At 38.4% G+C, this 20,334-nt stretch overlaps 1 protein-coding gene across 3 annotated transcripts in view; it reads right to left on the reverse strand.

Moving 5' to 3' along the window:
* Nucleotides 1–20,334, reverse strand: part of LOC132840159 (dnaJ homolog subfamily C member 13-like) — a 100,191-nt gene that overhangs the window by 52,648 nt on the left and 27,209 nt on the right. For all 3 annotated transcript variants that reach the window (XM_060861599.1, XM_060861598.1, XM_060861597.1), the window contains exons 5-9: nt 16,602–16,643; nt 16,009–16,209; nt 13,152–13,358; nt 8,929–9,024; nt 2,335–2,426 (exon numbers count right to left, since the gene is read on the reverse strand). In XM_060861599.1, the coding sequence (XP_060717582.1) occupies nt 2,335–2,426; nt 8,929–9,024; nt 13,152–13,358; nt 16,009–16,209; nt 16,602–16,643 (638 nt within the window). The remainder of the gene's footprint in view (nt 1–2,334; nt 2,427–8,928; nt 9,025–13,151; nt 13,359–16,008; nt 16,210–16,601; nt 16,644–20,334) is intronic.

Raw genomic sequence — 20,334 nt, forward strand, 5'->3', positions numbered from 1 at the left:
ATACTGAAGCTCCACTTAAGCACTATTCGGACGGGACTAGTTTTCCAAACGACGTTAGAGTTAGAATTTTTTTCAGCCGACGTCTGTCATTTCATGTATGGATTCGGACGGGACTAACATCTCTGTGTTTATTACGGAGACAGGAGTGTCTGTGTTTTACATGAGGGCGTTGCACAAGACCACATGTCCAGGATGCGTGGATTGCCTATGGTCATCATATGGTTTTATATAGAACTTCTTATAAACCCACTGGAATAAATACGTTTTTATATAATTTTCACGTTATGTAATTGACTATAGAAATGAAAGTACTCTTACATGAAACTGATATTACAGTAGCCAGTCTTAACAATTTACGTGATTTGGCTCTTCTTGTTGATTTCATTTTTTATATTTCTTCGCAAGGTAGCAAACACATTTACATCCATTATTGGTGTGCAGAAAGCAGAAACTTGAATTACCGATGCGCTAGGGTTAATACGGTAGTTCGCGGTGACCAAAACAGACAAGAAAACGCGTTTTGGAAAAAACATTTTCGGCAATCACAGACATTCGCATTCGGACAGGATCAGATTTCTCAGAGAAGCGCCGATTTTGCTGAAAAACAGTAGGTAATTTGCGCTGGAATTTTTACACAGGTCGTGTGAGAAAAAGACAGACATGGCAGTTTCGGACGGGATTAAAATCACAAAGTACGTCTGTGAAACTGAAATTTCTCTAACGACCCCCTGTAAAACTAGTCCCGTCCGAATAGTGCTTTAGAAAGAAAATAATTAGAGAGAAAAAACTAGCACTCAGATACAATAATCACACAGGCACCTCAAAACAACCAACAAAGTAATTAGAAGTTACCGGCCTCAAACTTTGTTAAAAGTTAAATTTCAATTAGTATGGAAGGAAATCCTCTTAAGCTACAGGAAATCTCTGAGTGCTGCTAGATTAGGATATCTCTACCCTAATTAAAAATAACAAAATGAATCGAACAAAATGAATGTTATTTAATACAGTAGTAAAATTACATAGGAATTAAACCACTGTAGACTTTTCTCTCTACATCAAGACCATCAATATGCAGCAGCAATGACTTAATAATTTCAATGGCAAAACTGAGAAAATTAGGCAGAAAATTCAGACTATTACTTTAAAAAAAATAGATAGCTTATCCTGTAGATAAAAATATCTGTTTCTGATAAGCACTTAGAATGGTCTCTTGAACTACCCTTCAATAGACCAGTTTAATTTGACTAATTTTCTGCTACAATGTCATTGAAGTTTCCCAAAATGCTGATACTGGCATCACATACAGCAAGAAGTAAGCTTCTGATTACAGAGTAACTCTGGATGGGCTTTTTGGTTCAGCATGTGCAGCAGTAAAAGACCTTGGTGTGATTATTGATTCCAGTCTTTCTTTTGAAGCTTTGATGTTAATATCACTAGGGTAGCCTTCTTTCATCTCAGATATATTGCTAAGATTACACAATGCAGAAATACTAGTTCATGATGTTCATTTGTTAAATGTTGGTTTATTGTAATGTCTTACTGTTTGGATGTTCCAAAAGGTTCATGTGGAAGCTCCAGTTAGTCCAGAATTCAGCAAATAAAGTCCTAACTAGGACCAGAAAATATGAACACATGACTTTATCCCCACTGCATTGGCTCCCAGTCAAATTTTTCCACTAAATATAAAAAACGTCTGTTGACCTATAAAGCACTTTATGGTCTTGCACCAAAGGTTTGCTGATTGAGGAATGGTTGGATGCTTTATGGCCCAGGAAATACTCACGTCACCTTCTGGCTCTCCCTTTAGTTATGCTGTCAAAGCTAGTCTTGCTGGAGTCTCTGCCTTTGCACACAATGTACAGTGTCTTTAACCATTACATGATCACAAGCATACCTAATATTTCTCCCCATCTCCCCCTCCCTCAAGATATACATGCTACTCCCTAGCACCTAGTATTCCCCTTTATATTTTTCTTTTAAGCTGCTTTGAGAGACAATGTACATTGTTAAAATATCTGTACAAATAAAAATTAATTGAATTCATGGTCAAATGTCCAGTGATTCCTCTATTGTGAATGGCTGCTGTGCTTTAAGAATGAAACACATGGCGTCTTGAATCTGCTTTGATTTGCTTTGCTTTTTTCACAACAGAAAAAGCTGTAAAAAAGAGATAGGGAAACTTAAAATTTGTTGGGAGTATGATTGCACTCAACAAATTAAATTAAAGAAGATTCACTTCATGTGTGGTCATTAAAGCCTCTCTATCAGTTTAAAGTTTTTAGCACATAAATACAGCTTTGAGAGAGAAAGAGAGAGAGAGTGTGTGTGTGTTACCTATCTGTGGAGCAGTATTTTCGTATCTGTCCTCTGATGAACTCGACTGTGAATATTTGAGGGTTCTCAGCATCACAGATGAGTGAAAAAACCTGTAGCAGCACCAATATCATCAGATCAACAAATATGCTTGCAGAAATATCTTTACAGCAAGTTCAATAGTCCATTCTGAAATACTAGAAATAAAATAATTAATTAATTAAATTTTGTTCTGGGAAAACTTAGACTATTTTAAAGGTGCAAAGTGAACAAAAAAGACAAATGAAAACAAGTTGGAGAAATAAAATAAATAGTAAAATATGTCCAAGTCTAAATGTAAGTAAGTCAGTGTAAGTAAAATATAAATGCATTAGCAATTGCTAAAAATAACAAAAGAAAAAACATATTATATTACATATGTCAAATTGTGTTATATTATTAAATAATATTATATTCATTCATTCATTCATCTTCTACCGCTTATCCGAACTACCTCGGGTCACGGGGAGCCTGTGCCTATCTCAGGCGTCATCGGGCATCAAGGCAGGATACACCCTGGACGGAGTGCCAACCCATCGCAGGGCACACACACACACACTCATTCACTCACGCAATCACACACTAGGGACAATTTTCCAGAGATGCCAATCAACCTACCATGCATGTCTTTGGAACGGGGGAGGAAACCGGAGTACCCGGAGGAAACCCCCGAGGCACGGGGAGAACATGCAAACTCCACACACACAAGGCGGAGGCGGGAATCGAACCCCGACCCTGGAGGTGTGAGGCGAACGTGCTAACCACTAAGCCACCGTGCCCCCCCAATATTATTATATATTAAATATTACTTTTTTGTTTGTTTTTTATTAAATATTAGTTTTTTTTTGTGATTGTGCAGACAAAATTCTAACTACCGTATTTTCCGGACTATAAGCCGCAATTTATTTCCCACGCTTTGAACCTTGCGGCTTAAACAATGGCGCGGCTAATATATGGATTTTTCCCGCTTTCATTTTTTTTTTCCACGTTCTGTGACGTGCTCAGTTTTTTGCCGGCATGAAGCTTTCTTTAGACCAATGAAATTGCCAAACGGGTTAAAGGTCAAACAACTTTTTTGTTTACTGTTTAGATTAAATCGAGCGTGCTCAAACTTCATCATTCTGATTACGGTAGTCATTTTGTCACCCTCATCATGGCAAAGACACGGAGAAATGCATATGATGCAGCTTTCAAGTTGAAGGTGATTGATCTGGCTGTTGGAAAAGGAAATAGAACTGCTGCACGGGAGCTTGGTCTTAATGAGTCGATGATAAGACGTTGGAAACAGCAGCGTGAGGAATTGACTCGGTGCAAAAAGACAACAAAATCTTTCAGAGGGAAGAAAAGCAGATGGCCCAAACTAGAAAATGAGCTCGAAGACTGGGTCAACACACAGAGAGCAGAGGGCCGAGGTGTTTCAAATCACCACCGCGATGAAGTTTGAGGATTTTAGAGGTGGACCATTGTGGTGTCTCAGATTACGGATGAGTCTGTGTCAGCAGCTCCCTCCCGAATACGAGGAAAAAGTTTCAAACTTCCGCAAATTCATTGATGCAAAGATAGCGGAGCATTCCATTGGCCCGCACGACATCATAAATATGGATGAGGTTCCTCTGATGTTTGACCTGCCTCTCACTCAGACGGTCAACAGGAAAGGCGAATCATCCGTCACGCTGAAAACAACCGGGCATGAAAAAACGCACTTCACCTGTGTTCTGAGCTGCACGTCATCGGGAGAAAAGCGGGAGAAAAGCTTCCACCGATGGTGATTTTTAAACGCACGACGATGCCAAAAGAAAAATTCCCGAGAGGAATTGTTGTGAAAGTCAACAAGAAAGGATGGATGACGGAAGGCCTAATGCATGAATGGCATACGGAGTGTTACGGCAAGCGACCGGGAGGATTCTTTCACAGGAACAAGGCATTGCTCGTTTTGGACAGCATGAAGGCCCACATAACCGATTCGGTGAAAGAAGCCATCAAGAGGACGAACTCAAATCCAGCTGTGATTCCTGGAGGCACAACAAAGTATTTGCAGCCACTTGACATCAGTGTAAATCATGCATTTAAGGTGGCGCTCCGTGTTCAGTGGGAGGCTTGGATGACGTGGGGAGAAATCCTTCACTAAAACAGGCCGCATGCGAAAAGCAACTTATGGTCAAATCTGCCAGTGGGTCCAGTGGGGAAAGGCTGGAATGCTGCGTGTTGAGGGCTCAGCGGGGGATTTGCCTCCGTTGAACGTGACGAGAGCGACAATGAAAACGATCCAATATCGGATGAAGCAATTCTGAGGCTATTCAACTCCGACACTGAAGGAGGAGGAAGATAGTGACCAATGACTTTCTTGGTAGGCTACTGTTTACTGCTAATATTTAATTTTTTGTTACAAGCCGTGTTTCATTAAAGCCTATTTATTTTTGTGACAAGCCGTGTTTCGTTAAAGCCCATTTATTTTTGTTACAAGCCGTGTTTCGTTAAAGCCTATTTATTTTTGTTACAAGCCGTGTTTCGTTAAAGCCTATTTATTTTTGTGACAAGCCGTGTTTCGTTAAAGCCCATTTATTTTTGTTACAAGCCGTGTTTCGTTAAAGCCTATTTATTTTTGTTACAAGCTGTGTTTCGTTAAAGCCTGTGTAAAGTTAATTTGTTTCAATGTACCTGTAGGCACCTGTGGCTTATAGACATGTGCGGTTTATTTATGTTCAAAATAATAATTTTTTTTAATTCAGTGGGTGCCGGCTTATATTCAGGTGCACTCAATAGTCCGGAAATTACGGTATATAACTTATATCACCTGAATTCCTGCCTTAACAGAATATAGATCATAGATCTTTGAACTAACTTTATTACATTTTGCTGTGATAGTCTTTATTTGCCTGAAGATGAAGTTATTAAAAGATTTTTGATAGACCAAACCGTTTTAATTAAAACATATGACAGTGAGCACAGCAAACTGAATGAGAGATCTCTGCCAGGCTTTACCGTATTGACATCAACCTTGGTGTGTTGTCAATAATCATGACCTGAGCCATTTTAATTGTTTTAAATATAAAGATTTACATACAGTTTGTAATTCCACTATTGCATTAAATGTTCTTAAATAGACGTCACACAGCATGTTCACAACCACCGACAGTCATATACAACCCCAAATCAGAAAAAGTTGGGACAGTATGGAAAACACAAATAAAAAAAGTAAGTAGTGATTTCTAAATTTACTTTGACTTGTATTTCTTTGCAGACAATGTGAACACAAAATATTTCATGTTTTGTCTGGTCAGCTTAATTTCATTTGTAAATATACATCCTTTCCTGTCATTCAGACCTGCAACACATTCCCAAAAAGGTTGGGACAGGAGCAATTTAGGGCTAGTAATCAGATAAATTGGTTAAATAATGATGTGATTTGAAACTGGTGATGTCAACAGGTGATTGTAATTATGATTTGGTACAAAAGCAGCATATGAGAACGGTCTAATCCTTTATAGGAGCAAAGATGGGCTGAGGATCGCCAGTTTGCCAACAAATACGTGAGAAAATGTTTAAAAACAATGTTCCTCAAAGAAAGATAGGAAGACATTTGCTTATTTCACCTTCAACAGTGCATAACATAATTAAAAGAGTCAAGGAATGTGGAGGAATTTCAGTGCGTAAAGGACAAGGGCGCTAGCCTAAGCTGAACAACTGTGATCTCCGATCCCTCAGGCGGCACTGCATCAAGAATCGTCATTCATCTATAAGCAATATCACCACATGGGCTCAGGACTACTTGGCAAACCTTTGTCAAGTACCACAATACGTAGTTACATGGGGTTGTGTCAGTGACGCTGGCAAAAAAACAGTACATAGAGAGCACAATATGCTGCATGCATATTTCAACAAGATAATGCAAAACCACATTCTGCACACATTACAAAGTCCTGGCTGCAGAGAAAGAGGATACAGGTACTTGACTGGCCTGCCTGCAGTCCCGACCTGTCTCCAATAGAGAATGTGTGGCGCATTTTGAAATGCAACAACAAAGACCCCGTACTGTTGCCCACCTTGACTTGTTTGCAGCATGAATGGGACAAAATTACACCTGAAACACTTCATCACTTGGTGTCTTCAGTCCCTAAACGTCTTTTAAGTGTTGTGAAAAGGAAGGCAACATTGCAAAGTGGTAAATGCTTTACTGTTCCAAATTTTTTGAAATGTGTTGCAAGAACCAAAATAGGAATTTTGTTTTTTTGAAAGAAAAAAACAATAAAAATCATGATGAACACATTAAATAATGTGCTGTTGTATTGTCTGCAATGAAATACAAGTCAAAGTAAATTTATTTTTTTTTTTTTATTTGTGTTTTCCATACTGTCCCAACCTTTTCTGTTTTGGGGTTGTATGTCAGGCATATAAGATGGGAATCAGGAATAAAATATGAAAAAAGGAAGAAGAGGATAAGTGTTTGTTGTACATAAACAAAAGGTACTGTACTACTGCTGTGATCAGAAAAAGAATATTCACTTCAGATATCAAGTTGCTGTCAGTGTCTCTCCACCCCTTTTATTTACCTCTTGTTTAATATGACAGCACCTGAGAAGGCACCTGAATTCATCCTAAGGGCATTTTATCCATTCCACTTTTGGGTGCATATGAACAGTATAGGACTTGATCTCTGTTTCTGGTGCTCACAGAGATCTGCCCATGCCATCCCTTAGGGCTTTCTACCATAACAGCATTTTGACTGTAGAGATCAGTGTAAGACCAGTGTGAAGGAGACTTAAATAAAGAGAGTCGCTCTCTGCTCAAAATTACATTGTGATGTCACATAGGAGTTAGTCACAACACTATTTAGTAGCGTGAAAACAGAGAAAACAGCTGCTGGCCCTGATGCCATTTGTGAATGCACACTGTGTTATTGTGCAGACCAACTTTGTGAGGACTTCTCCACTTTCACAGTGTTTCTTCCACTATATTTCCCCATCTTTAAATCAAAGAGGACAATGAATTTTGTTGAAATATTTTTTTGTCTCCCTAGTTGTCGGCAAACCTGACCCGCTGCGGTTTGCATATCAAGGTTTAAAAGGTATAGAGAATGCAAAGCTTTTTATCCTAGACAGAATGAATATGTTGAACAACCCAAATCGCACACAAGAATTTTATTTGCTAATTTTAGCTCAGCTTTTAACAAGATGCAGCCACATATTTTATAATTAAGCGATTAGCTTCTGATTTTAGGTTGCTAGATCATACTTTAGAGTTTGGTATTTAAACTTTAAAAACAATCCAGTAGCTTCTTGTAAATGGACATATGTCCACCGTCATCAAGTCAAACACCGGTTCTCCTCAGAGCATGGTCCTGTTCCCTTTGCTTTTTTTATGTATACAGATAGCTGTAGATGTAGATAGCATGAAGGCAGCTGCCTTGTCAAATTCTCTAACAATTTTTTTAATAATATATTTTAAAATATATATACTGTATATATATACACATTATGAATTGCTGTCTTCTCCAAGGAAAGAGACAGCATGGCATGAACATGGTTGAAAGAGACAGCATGGCATGAACATGGTTGTGCCATACCTGCATTTGTCGATTGGTGGAAAGACAAGTACATTGATCTTGTCAAACCAAGTGTCAGCATCATTCATGGTGAATATTTACTGATCCTACAAAAGTACAAGTATTTCGGAACAGTGTTTGACTCACAACTGAAATTTGATTTGAACAAGAACACTGGCTGTATGGTCAAGAAGAGACATCAAAAATGTGCTTCCTGAGAAAGCTCTCTAAGAATCTCTAAGAGCATTTTATTTACCTTTTATTGACAGTACAATGGTACAAATGGTTGTCTATGAAAAACCTGTCTAATAGCATTGTTAAGGTGGTAGACTGTTGTCTGACATAAGGTGGACATTGTCTTTGGAAGAAGCGGGCGGGTGTAAAAGAGAAAAAAGGTATAATAAATCAACCCGACCACATACTTTAGGAAATTCTAAATTAAGCCCACAGACTGGTGCTACTACATGCCTGCACAGAAATCTAAAAGATATGCTAATTCCTTTACTTCTTATGCTATCTGCACTGAGCATGATATCAGGACCAATTAATTAACATCACATTTCAAATGTGGGTTTGGCATTCTAAAATGTTGCAGGCAAAGTCTTTCCAGCATCTCGCAGAATGCCCTACTGCGTGGTCTGTAACCAGACCCATAGGCTCTGTAGTTTAAGGGTAGTTACTTGGAGTCTTACTGAACAAGAACTGCTCCATTCTGACTTTGTTTTCAGATATTTCGTAAAAGTGAAATTATTTGTGAAATTAAAATTATAGTAAGCTAGCTAATTTCAATACTTCTAATACTTATTTCTCCATATAACACATATTTAAGGACAAGTGGAACCCAATTTGCAAAATACACAAAATTATGTTATTACAATTCAAAATTTAAGTGATTACATGCTAGCTAAATAATACATACCTTAATATGCATTAAATCTTTAAAGTGTTTGAATTTCTATGTTGCATAGAGCTTGAATCTGGTCAAACTAAATTAATTTCAAACATTGCTTCTGGAAAAGAGTAGAATGGCTCACCTCTCCAAAGGGCTTGATGGTGACGATATTGTAGGAGGCAAGGTCTCTTTCCACAAGAGATGTTTCAGTGAGGGCCAGGATCCTCTTTACAGGCTCCTTATAAAAAAAAAAAAAAAAAAACAAAAAAAAAAAAACAACAATGCCAATCATCATACCCCAAAATAAGGACTATAATAATAGACCAGTATTAAGACATACTGTAATCTGACAGTTACATTATTACTTTTATGCTACACAAATAAAATTAAGATCACAAGAAAAAAATATTAGCCCTGCAGGATATCTCTTGATAAGATAAGATTTCACAGAGTGAAAATTTTAGAAACCTTTGAACATTGCTCTGAAAATTAAAGATGTAACAACAACAACTACTACTACTAATCATAATAATAATAATAATAATAATAATACAGTGCAGCATAATGTGAAAAAAATGTTGGGCACAGGTAACACTGAGTTAAAAATGTGTAAAATGGTGGGCAAGGCTTCTTTTCAAGGTTCTGCCAATAGAAGTAGTCAATCTTAAATTTAAAAAAAGCTTGGAAAAACTAGAAATAGGTTTAAGTTAATGTCATAATACCTGATAAATTTGACTACTACTTTTACTTTCAGTTTTCCCATTTGGGGTCGCCACAGCGAATCATCTGTTTCCACCAAACTCTATCCTTGGCATCCTCTACTCGTGCACCAATTAAATTCATATCCTCTTTCAACACATACATACATATCCTCTCTGGCCTTCCTCTTTACCTCTTACCTGGCAGATCCATTTTGAACCTATTTCTACCAATATAACAACTCTCCCTCATCTGCACATGTCCAAACCATCTCAATCTATCCTCTCTGACCTTGTTCCCAATACAGTCAACCTAAGCTGTCCCACTGAGGTGCTCGTTCTAAATCCTGTCCTCTCTCATCACTCCTAAAGAGAACCTTAACATTCTCATCTCTGCTACCTCCATCTCTGCCTCATGACTTTTCCTCACTGCTACAGTCTTTAAGCCATACAGCATAGCCGGTATCACTACTGTCTTGTACACCTTTCCTTTGATTCTTGCTGACACTCTTCTGTCACACAACATTCCTGACACTTTTCTCCACCCACTCCAACCTGCCTGCACTTGCCTCTTCACCTCTTTTCACACTCCCCTTCACACTGGACAATTGACCCCAAATATTTAAACTCCTGCACCTTCCTGACCTCGGTCCCCTGTAACCTCCCTGTTCTACTTCCCTCACTCTTATTCATACAGATGTTTTCTGCCTTACTATGACTTCATTCCTCTTCTTTCCAAAGCAGGCCTCAAACCTTTCCTCCACCTGTTCCCTACTTTCACTACAGATCACAAGGTCATCCCCAAACATACCATGTCCATGGAGATTCCTGTCTGACTTCATCGGTCAACCTGCCCATCAACATAGCAAACAAGAAGAAACTCAAAATCAATCCTTGATGTAGCCCCACCTCCACCTTAAACTCCTCTGTCTGACCTACAGCACATCTCACTGCTGTCATACTCCCATACTCCTCTCATACATATCCTGAACTACTCTGATGTACTTCTCTGCCATTTCTGACATCCAGAATCCATAGCTACTCTCTTGGCACCATGTCATACACTTTCTCTAAATCCACAAACACACAGTGCAGCTCCTTCTGACCATCCCTGTACTTCTCCATTATAATTCTTAGAGCAAAAAATGCATCAGTAGCGCTCTTTCTGGCCATGAGGCCATACTGCTCTCAGGCCACTCTGTTTCTAATTGCTTGACATTCACACCAGTGGCCTGTTGGGGGTAATTTTGTAGGGCTTTGGCAGTGCTCATCCTGTTCCTCCTTGCACAAACGAGCAGATACCAGTAATGCTGATGGATTAAGGACCTTCTACAGCCCTTTCCCGATCTCCTAGACGTAAGTGCCTGTCTCCTGGAATCTCCTCCATGCTCTTGAGTGTGCTGGCAGACAAAGCAAACCTTCTGGCACTGACAAAAATTGATGAAAAAATGTCAGTGGCCTCCACTTGTAAAACCATTCTATTATAAGAGTTCGTCTCATTTTTGCCCCTCTAGTGCACCTGTTGTTAATTTCAGGTGGAAAAACTGAAACATAAGCTCGGTTATTTTGGTCTTAACGTTAAAATCTTGAACAATCTTTGTTTTCAGGTCATTTGATAGTTGTTTTGAGACCTCCATGTTGCCACTCTTCAGAGGAGAGTCAAAGAGAACAGCAACTTGCAATTGACCTCCTTAAATACATTTTCTCATGATTGGATGCACCTGTCTATGAAGTTCAAGGCTTAAACCAATTGTGTTCTCCAATTAATCAGTGCTAAGTAGTTACAGGTTTTCAAATCAACAAAATGGCAAGGGTGCCCAAATTTATGCACCTGTCTAATTTTGTTTTGATGCATATTGCACATTTTCTGTTAATCCAATAAACCTCATTTCACTACTGAAATATTACTGTGTCCTTCAGTTATTTGATAGATCAAAATGAAATTGCTGATCCGAACACCCAAATATTTATAAATGAAAATAATGGAAATTGTCAGGGGTTCCTAAACTTTTGCATATGACTGTAAAACAAGTGTAGGCCCTTTTCTTCTGATTTAGGAAGTTGTCTTTTCTGCACCATGTTAAATATTCTTCCCTCTTGAGCTTTGGTCATATTCAGCTAATGTACTCTGATCTTCAGTGCTTTTTAGCTGGTTTGCTATTATTTGGCACTGGGAATTTTAGTCTTCTTTTTAGGTAGAGTAGAGCTTTTGTTGATTTATTGGTGTTTAACTAACAACCCAAGTCAAATATGCCTGACAAATGACAGTGCTCATGGTGGATTTTGCCACAGATGCATATGATTTTTCTGGAGCAAAGGGTTGTGATTTAACAACCATTTTATGTACTTCTGTTTAGCTGGCACTTTCTATACATTTTACTCTTTGGATATCCTTTTCTTTGATCCAGACTGGGTAGATCTCAGAGTTTGGAATTAAAATACTGTCTAGTACACTTAAGTATACTAGTCAGTCAGTAGGGATTGTTCATCTCTACCAGTTTTTTTGATAAAGCACACAACCAGCATCAGAGCCGTCATAAGTTTGATCAAGCTTCCTTTGTTTTGGGTGTTGTTTTTGTGAACCAATTAATGTTATTTAATTTCATCACTCATACTCATTACACACCTTGTAGTTCAACAATGGGATGTACAGAGCCATGGAAATCCTCTGATTATTTTCAGATACAAGAGTAATATACACGAGCAAAGAGAACTAGAAGCTCATATTACCCAATTCACCCTAGGCCACTGTCTTCCAAGGCAAGACTTAACCAGCCGATTGGTGGGACCAGGTCCTTCCAACCACCTAACTATGTGGAATCTTAACCCAAGTGCTACACATAGCCACACAATCCTCAAGTACCAGAAGCTATTCCTCCACAGTTACAGGCTACAACTTATGGCAAACAAGTCGATCCATTTATCACCTCTCACACACATGAAGAGGGGGTAGGGTGGTGTGTTTTGGGGTGTGTGTCTGCACTGGGGACTTATTTTACCCCTGCGTCCCCACGGGAAGGTTACAATACAACATTAGATATGACACTATTAGGCAGAAGTACATAGACAGGGAAACTTTTTTATTGCTGAACTATGCTCTGCTAGTGTTTTTAACTATGCTATACTGTTCACTTATGTTATATAAGTGATGCTATAACCCCAGATAAAATTGATCAGATAAAAATCACTGCTTCAGAACGTTTATTTTTATGCATTTCCTTGTGACAAGGACATGCATGTTTGCTAGAGACAATTTGTAGTTACTAAGCTTTATAACATACATGTGCACTTTTTTTAATAAATCCCATGTTTGCACATATAAGATAAAGCAGTTTACAAATTGCTTAATTAATAGAAATATTATAATAAATTAGGGCACTGAGCAGTCAAAGCAAGTACAAATAGAAAACCAACAAATATTACAAGAAGACTCAAAAGCTTTGCAGAGGTTTGAGTCTAAATATGAGTTCAGAAAATAGCATTATTTGACCAAGCTTGTTCCCTCTGAAAAAACAATTTAAATGTCTTAATGTTAAAATAATCTTTCTGTTTTCCTGACTTAACTTAAAAATACTCCATGTTTAAAAAAAATACAAAGCATTAAGTGTGTGTGTGTGTGTGTGTGTGCATGAGTGTGTGCGCGTGTGTGCGCGCACGCATGTCTCACCGCATGACGTGGTGAGATCTTTTGTACTACAAACTCGGCAAGGGACATTATGCTCTCGTCAGTGCCATACTTCCCGAGCCGCTCACTGACAAAGCTTTCAAAGATTAAAGGCTCCTTTCTCATACGCAAGATGATCCCAATAAAGTTCCCAGCATGCTCGATAGCACTGCGGATAATCTCATCACGATGCTCTGATGCAAAGAGGTGCTAAATAAAACAGAAAAGGATATATACATTTATACACCAAATATTGAAAGTATAAAAGAACCTGATCAACAAAATCAACAAATAAACATTTAACATACAAGCTATACAACATACATTCAAAATAAATTAGAAAATACGGCTTGTATGTGCAATGCATGTTATTCAATACTTGAATAGTGAATACAGTATATATACATACATACATTTTATATATATGTATTATGGGTAAGAGGGTAAAAAGTATTATGGGTAAAAAGAATATTCGCTATTTGTGTTAGAACTTCACTATTTGTGCTACTTTATTAGTGCTGTTAACAGAAAACTTAGAAAACAAGGTTATGTAGTTTCTATTGCAGTTTAGCATTGTGACAATTACAGTCACATGCAAAAGTTTAGGAACCCCTGACAATTTCCATGATTTTCATTTATAAATATTTGGATGTTTGGATCAGCAATTTCGTTTTGATCTATCAAATAACTGAAGGACACAGTAATATTTCCGTAGTGAAATGAGGTTTATTGGATTAACAGAAAATGCGCAATATGCATCGAAATTAGACAGGTGCATAAATTTGGGCACCCAACAGAAAAATCACATCAATATTTAGTAGAGCCTCCTTTAGCAGAAATAACAGCCTCTAGATGCTTCCTATAGCCTGTATTAGGGCTGGGCGATATGGCTGAAAACTGTATCACGATATCAGTGTTTCATATCAGTCTATATCGATAATTATTGATATTTTTTCATGACCCATTTAAAATAAGGACCAGGAGAAAAATATATCACAATTAAACATTTTTATTTTAAACTTAACCTTCCTCTGATCATAATCCCCTCAGTTATTAAGACAGAAATGTCAACAACCAAGAAAACTCAAATAATTAAAATGTAAACATAAGTCTAAAGTCACAATGAACACTTAATTATCTCAACATTTAAGGTGCAAAATGAAATAAAATTTAAAAAATGCTTAATAAAGTGTAATAAAATTGTGCAAAGTGTTAAATATAAACATGGGCGTCGGAACCATTATATGTGGGTGGGACAGGACCCACCCACTTTTTAAGACCAATAATATTGGACCCACCCACTTTTACCGTCTCAATTCAGCGCATGTCTTTATTTAATTACTTTTCAGAGCGCCGCCAGTTGAATCCATTCTGCTTGAGGAATTCCCTAATAAATTAAACTCCATTCCGTGTTTTACCTACAGCATTGACCACGCTCCTGCTTCCTGAAATCCATGGGCATCAGAACCATTATATGTAGGTGGGACAGGACCCCACACTTTTTATTTGCTTCCGACGCACATGAATATAAAAATAGAGAAACCTGAGAATTTAGTGCAAGTTTAGTGCTAGGAAGTTCAGTAGCTGTTCACCTTCTGGTGAATAAAGTGTTTTAAAATATGTGCAGTGTTTTGTAAACATAAATAAAACTGAGGTAGACAGATACATCTGTAATATAAAAAAACCTGATGCAGTACAGTAACATTGTTTGAAATATAAAACCTGCAGAAATATGAAAAAGTAGCTCTTCAAGTTATTCTTACTCTAATCATACTTTAAGTTGAACTATTCAAGTATATTTTCAGTCCTCTTTTATTTACAATTTCCTCGCTCGCTGCGGCTCATTTTCTGCTCATCAGTTGCCCGGTTACTGAAGCACGAGACAACAATATGGCGCAACCAAACGTGATACTGTTACATGATTGGCTGTTAGCGTGTCCAGAGAGCCAGAGAGCGAGTGCCTTTGTTAATGCAACCAAACTTGCTTCACAACCTCTGTTTTCTTCTGACGAAGAATAAAAAAAATAAATAAAATGTTTTATCGGACACATTTTTATTGATATTGATCATGTGTCTATCGCGATACATTTCGTTATCGTTTTATCGCCCAGCCCTAGCCTGTATTGAGTGTCTGGATTCTGGATGAATGTATTTTGGACCATTCCTCCTTACAAAACATCTCCAGTTCAGTTAGGTTTGATGGTTGCCGAGCATGGACAGCCTGCTTCAAATCACCCCACAGAACCTCAATATTATTCTAAAGAATCTGCTGATATTGAGTGGAATCCATGCAACTTTTTGTAACCTTCCCCTAAACCATAATGTTAAACAATCTTTGTTTTCAGGTCATTTAAGAGTTGTTTTGAGGCCTCCATGTTGCTAGAGGAGAGTCAAAGAGTCAACTGGCTTCCTCAAATACCTTTTCTCATGATTGGATGCACCTGTCTATGAAGTTCAAGGCTTAATGAGCTCACCAAACCAATTGTGTGTTCCAATTGATCAGTGCTAAGTAGTTACAGGTATTCAAATCAACAAAATGGCAAGGGTGCCCAAATTTATGCACCTGTCTAATTTTGTTTTGATGCATATTGCACATTTTCTGTTAATCCAATAAACCTCATTTTACTACTGAAATGTTACTGTGTCCTTAAGTTATTTGATAGATCAAAATGAAATTGCTGATCCAAACACCCAAATATTTTTAAATTAAAATCATGGAAATTGTCAGGGGTTCCTAAACTTTTGCATACAACTGTATATGTAATCTGTTACTTTGCTTTACCATGGGTAGAGTTTAATCAAGAAATATTTATTAAAAATTATAATGAAAAATAATGCAAATAGATTCAAACAAACTTACCAATCTGCTGAAGCCTCCATAGATAATACAAAAACCCCCTTGGTAGTCTGAAACTTCTGAAAAGCCTTCGATGCAACGGTAATCATAGGAACAGATGACCCGGTTGGTGTGGAGGTCGATCTGGTCAATGCCACCTGGAGTGACCTCCAACCCCACCATCTTCCTTGCGTCACTCCAATGATGCTTGTAGCAGTTATAACGCTGATAACATCCCAAAATAAATTATCAATCTCATCTGAATTTAACAATCTTGACAGTAAACACAGCCAAGCACAACATGATCAGTGATGCCTGTAAAACTAAAACCTTAACAGTTAAAATCAAACTTAAAATTTTAAATTTAGCTTTAAATTTAGTTGTTCCTTCTGACAACTGTTTGTTAATACATTACTTAGTATTTATCTGTGTAAATACAATGAATCTTTCTTTGTGCCTATAAAATGTCAAATATTACATGGTCATAAGCGTGCATTTGGAATACCTTTTATCTATCTAATCATCCATCTAAATCATCCACCCACCAGTGTTTGTATAAGCACTGACCTGGAATGAAACATTGGTTTGCTTGTGTACAAAAGATTGACAATACTTACTCTTCCAGTTATCTTGCCCTCAGCAAAGTCTGTTCTAAACCTCTATAGAACAGAAAAAGGAGAATATAAGAAAATAAACTATAACCATATATGTGTGGTGGCCTTAGAAAACCTTTAAATTATCCTTTTTTTTTTCAAAAGAGTAATTTTTCTTGAATTATCTGGTCTGAAATATGCTTTTCTTTTGCCCATAACATCTCACTTAAAGGTGGGGTGCACGATGTTTGAAAGCCAATGTTGACATTTGAAATCACCAAAACAAACACGCCCCAACCCAAATGGGTGTCACCCCTGTTTTGATAGCTCCGCCCCACACATACATATGTAACCCAGGCAACTATTATGGCGGAACCTGCTGGGGCAGCTGGCCGAGGGGATATTTTTTATCAATAAATGAACTCAATGAGTAATACTATGGTAATACAGGTCAAATTTGTGTTTTTGTAGTACTGTTTGTTGTGCCATGAAAGGTTTCACGCGGAAGACGACGTTCAATACCTGGAACCCGTGGCAGAGGTAACAGCAGAGGCTAATGTCAGACATGCGCACTAAACACTCTCTCCGCCACATATTGAGAAGACACACCCCTTTCTTCTAATTGGCTACATGTTTGTTTTGTTAGTCGGCCCCACTCAGTTTTCTGAAGCATTTTGAAACATTGTGCACCCCGCCTTTAAAAGCCAAGAATGAGGAAGGCGTTCTCACTTTAATTACCACAAACAGCACTCTCTGTCTTATTGGCTAGATTGGAATTCTCAATAAATAAATAAACAATATACAAAGATGAGCCATGAAAGTTCTGGAGCCACGATTAACCGTTTCCAAACTGATGGTATAGCCAAAGGTTGAAGAAAGAAAAGATATGCTCATGATCCAAAACAGCTCATTGGTTGAGGAGCACCATGGAGGTAGTATCATGGCTTGTGCTTGCATGGCTATTTCTGAAACAGGCTCACTAATCTTTAATGATGTAACTTATGATGGTGGCATCACCAGACCTTAAGCTAATTGAGCATGAATTACAAAGAGAGACTGAAAGCAGAAACATAAAATAAACAACAACATAAAGAAGCTGAGGTGCAAGCTTGGAAATGCAGCATAAAGAAAAAAGCAGCAGCTTAGTGAAGTTTTGGGTTATGTAGTTACAAGTAATAAGGTAAAAGCAAAAATATTAAGTGTTATTTACTTTAAGGCTACAGTACCTGTTTTATGCTTTTACTCACTTTACTCAAATTGAGTGGCACCAAATGTGCCATATTACGTTGGACGCAACAATTAAGTTTTACATATGGAAACGAAACATAAGAAAATGAAAAGCTAAAATTCTGACCTTTCTTGGCCTTGCTGTTCCTATACTTATGGAGGGGACTTGTTAGTTTCATGCTTTTTTGTTTACTATTTAGGTATACCCGTTAGGTATTTCCTGATAGATCTCATGTTTGCTTTAAATGTAAAATTTAATGTCAAATCTTAGAGAAAAATCATCTTGTCATAGGTGCAGAAAATATTTTAGAATATAAAAAAATAATAATAATTCAGTGGGCTAATCCCAAAGCACATGTTTAGGATACAGATTTTGAAAAGTTAAAACACCTCTATGATATTATGCGGAAAATATTTGGTAAGGGTGTGTGTTTTGGGGTGCTTGTTTGCACTGGGGACCTATTTTACCCCTGGTTATCTAAATCAGGCTCTTTGTTATAAAGAATTTCAGTTTTTTTATGCCTATGCAAACCCGCTCAATATGTGACTGTTAATCAGCCTGTGATCACAACAAACATGTCAAGGCTAAGGGTCCAAGATGGTGGCACAGCAGTAGAACGCAGCGGCCACTCCGGATACAAAATAGTGCTATTTAAGTTTTTTAGCCCGACTATTCCTAGCACATGGACACCAGAGGCAACGGTGTTCATGTATACAACCGCCAGAACTTAATACAGTACAAAACTTGTGCAACAACCAACCTGCACACCTGATGCAGGGGACGTCAAAAGCGGTGCTCTAGGAAGCGGAAGAGCGGGAAGCGGGCAGGTGTCTGTGCTAGGCTACAAACAAAACCTAGGTGGACGGCTCTCCTGTCCATCCTACATTCAAATGTTTGCTCCCTGGACAATTAATCTGGACTACATCCGACTTGAACGCACTACACTGTGAGAGTTTATAAACTGTTGTGTCTTTGCTTTCACAGAGACGTGGCTAAGTGACAGGGTTCCAGACGCCGACATTCAGCTAGATGGGCTCACCTCGTTTTGCGCCGACAGAAATGCAGCTCTGTGCGGTAAGGCTCGTGGTGGTCAACACGGAATGGTGCAAGAACTCAGAGAAATGTGTTTGTTTCTAGCTACTGTTCATCATTAGTGTAGTTTGTGACTGTTAGATGCAGGCCATTTTATTTACCATGGGAATTTACCACGATTTTCATGGTCAGAGTGTACATTCCCCCTGAAGGGCTGAAGAGGCTCTATGTGAACTCTATGGTTCTATTAGCAATCTGCTGAATGTTCACCTGACGGACTGTTTATCTTCGCCAGAGATTTCAATCATGCAAATCTCAAATCAGTGCTCCTTAAATTCCATCAATAAATGGACTTTGCAGCGAGAGGGAAAAACACGCAAAATCTTGTTTACACAAACATTCCCGGCCCCGCCCCCACCTCGGCTACTCAGGCCACATCTCTGTTATGCTAATTCCTGTATACAGACCACTCATCAGGTGAAAACCTGGCCAGCAGGAGCCACCTCTGCTCTTCAGGACTGCTTTGAGTGCACTAGCTGGAATATCTTGAAAGGCTGCAATCAAGGGCTACTTAGTCAACTTGGAGGAGTACACGGCATCAGTAACCAGCTATAGACCTAGCCGTCAGAACAGGGGACAGGGCAGACCTAAGAACAGCAACGGCCAACTAAGCCATCAGAGAAGCAACGTGTGCGCACGTCCAGACAATTGCCAGCCACGTTTAGAACAGCAAAGACACCCGGCGCATGTGGCAGGGCATACAGGTGATCACGATCTACAAGACAATGTCATTGCCACGGCCCTTCATTTAGCCCTCACCCACCTTGAAAATAAAGACACATACAATGTTAATATACTTTAGTTTAGCATTCAACACAATCGTCCCCCAGAAACTGATTGAGAAGCTCAGCCCAACACTGTTCACCTTGCTGACTCACAACTGTGTTGCAATGCACAGATCAGACCATCAGAAGTTTGCCGAGGACATGACCGTGGTGGGTCTCCTCAGCAAGAACAACGAGTCAGCATGCAGAGAGGATGTGCAACAGCTAAGTACCTAGTGTTAATAGCCAACAACCTGTCTCTGAATGTTGATAAAAATTAAAGAGATGGTTGTTGACTTCAGGAGAGCACAGAGTGATCACTCTCCACTGACCATCAACGGATCATCTGTAGAGATCGTCGAGAGCAGCAAATTTCTTGGTGCCAATTTCAAAGCCAACAGCACTGCAGAATCCTGCAGAAACGTCTCATTTCACTGTGTACGGCAACAGCTATATATGCTTGAAATGACAATAAAAACTTCTTGAATTGACTTGACTCGTTTCTGCCTTTCATTTAGGAACATGTTCTAGTTATAGAATAAGAAATTTACACATTTCCATCAGGATAATGCCTTTACATGACACCTATTTTTATAAACATTAAAAAACTGAACAAATATGAATGTTTTATTAATGCTTTTCCACTTAGTTTACAATGCGTATTTGGTTAAAT

The sequence above is a fragment of the Tachysurus vachellii genome, chromosome 25, assembly GCF_030014155.1.
Source record: "Tachysurus vachellii isolate PV-2020 chromosome 25, HZAU_Pvac_v1, whole genome shotgun sequence".
Lineage (NCBI taxonomy): Eukaryota > Metazoa > Chordata > Actinopteri > Siluriformes > Bagridae > Tachysurus > Tachysurus vachellii.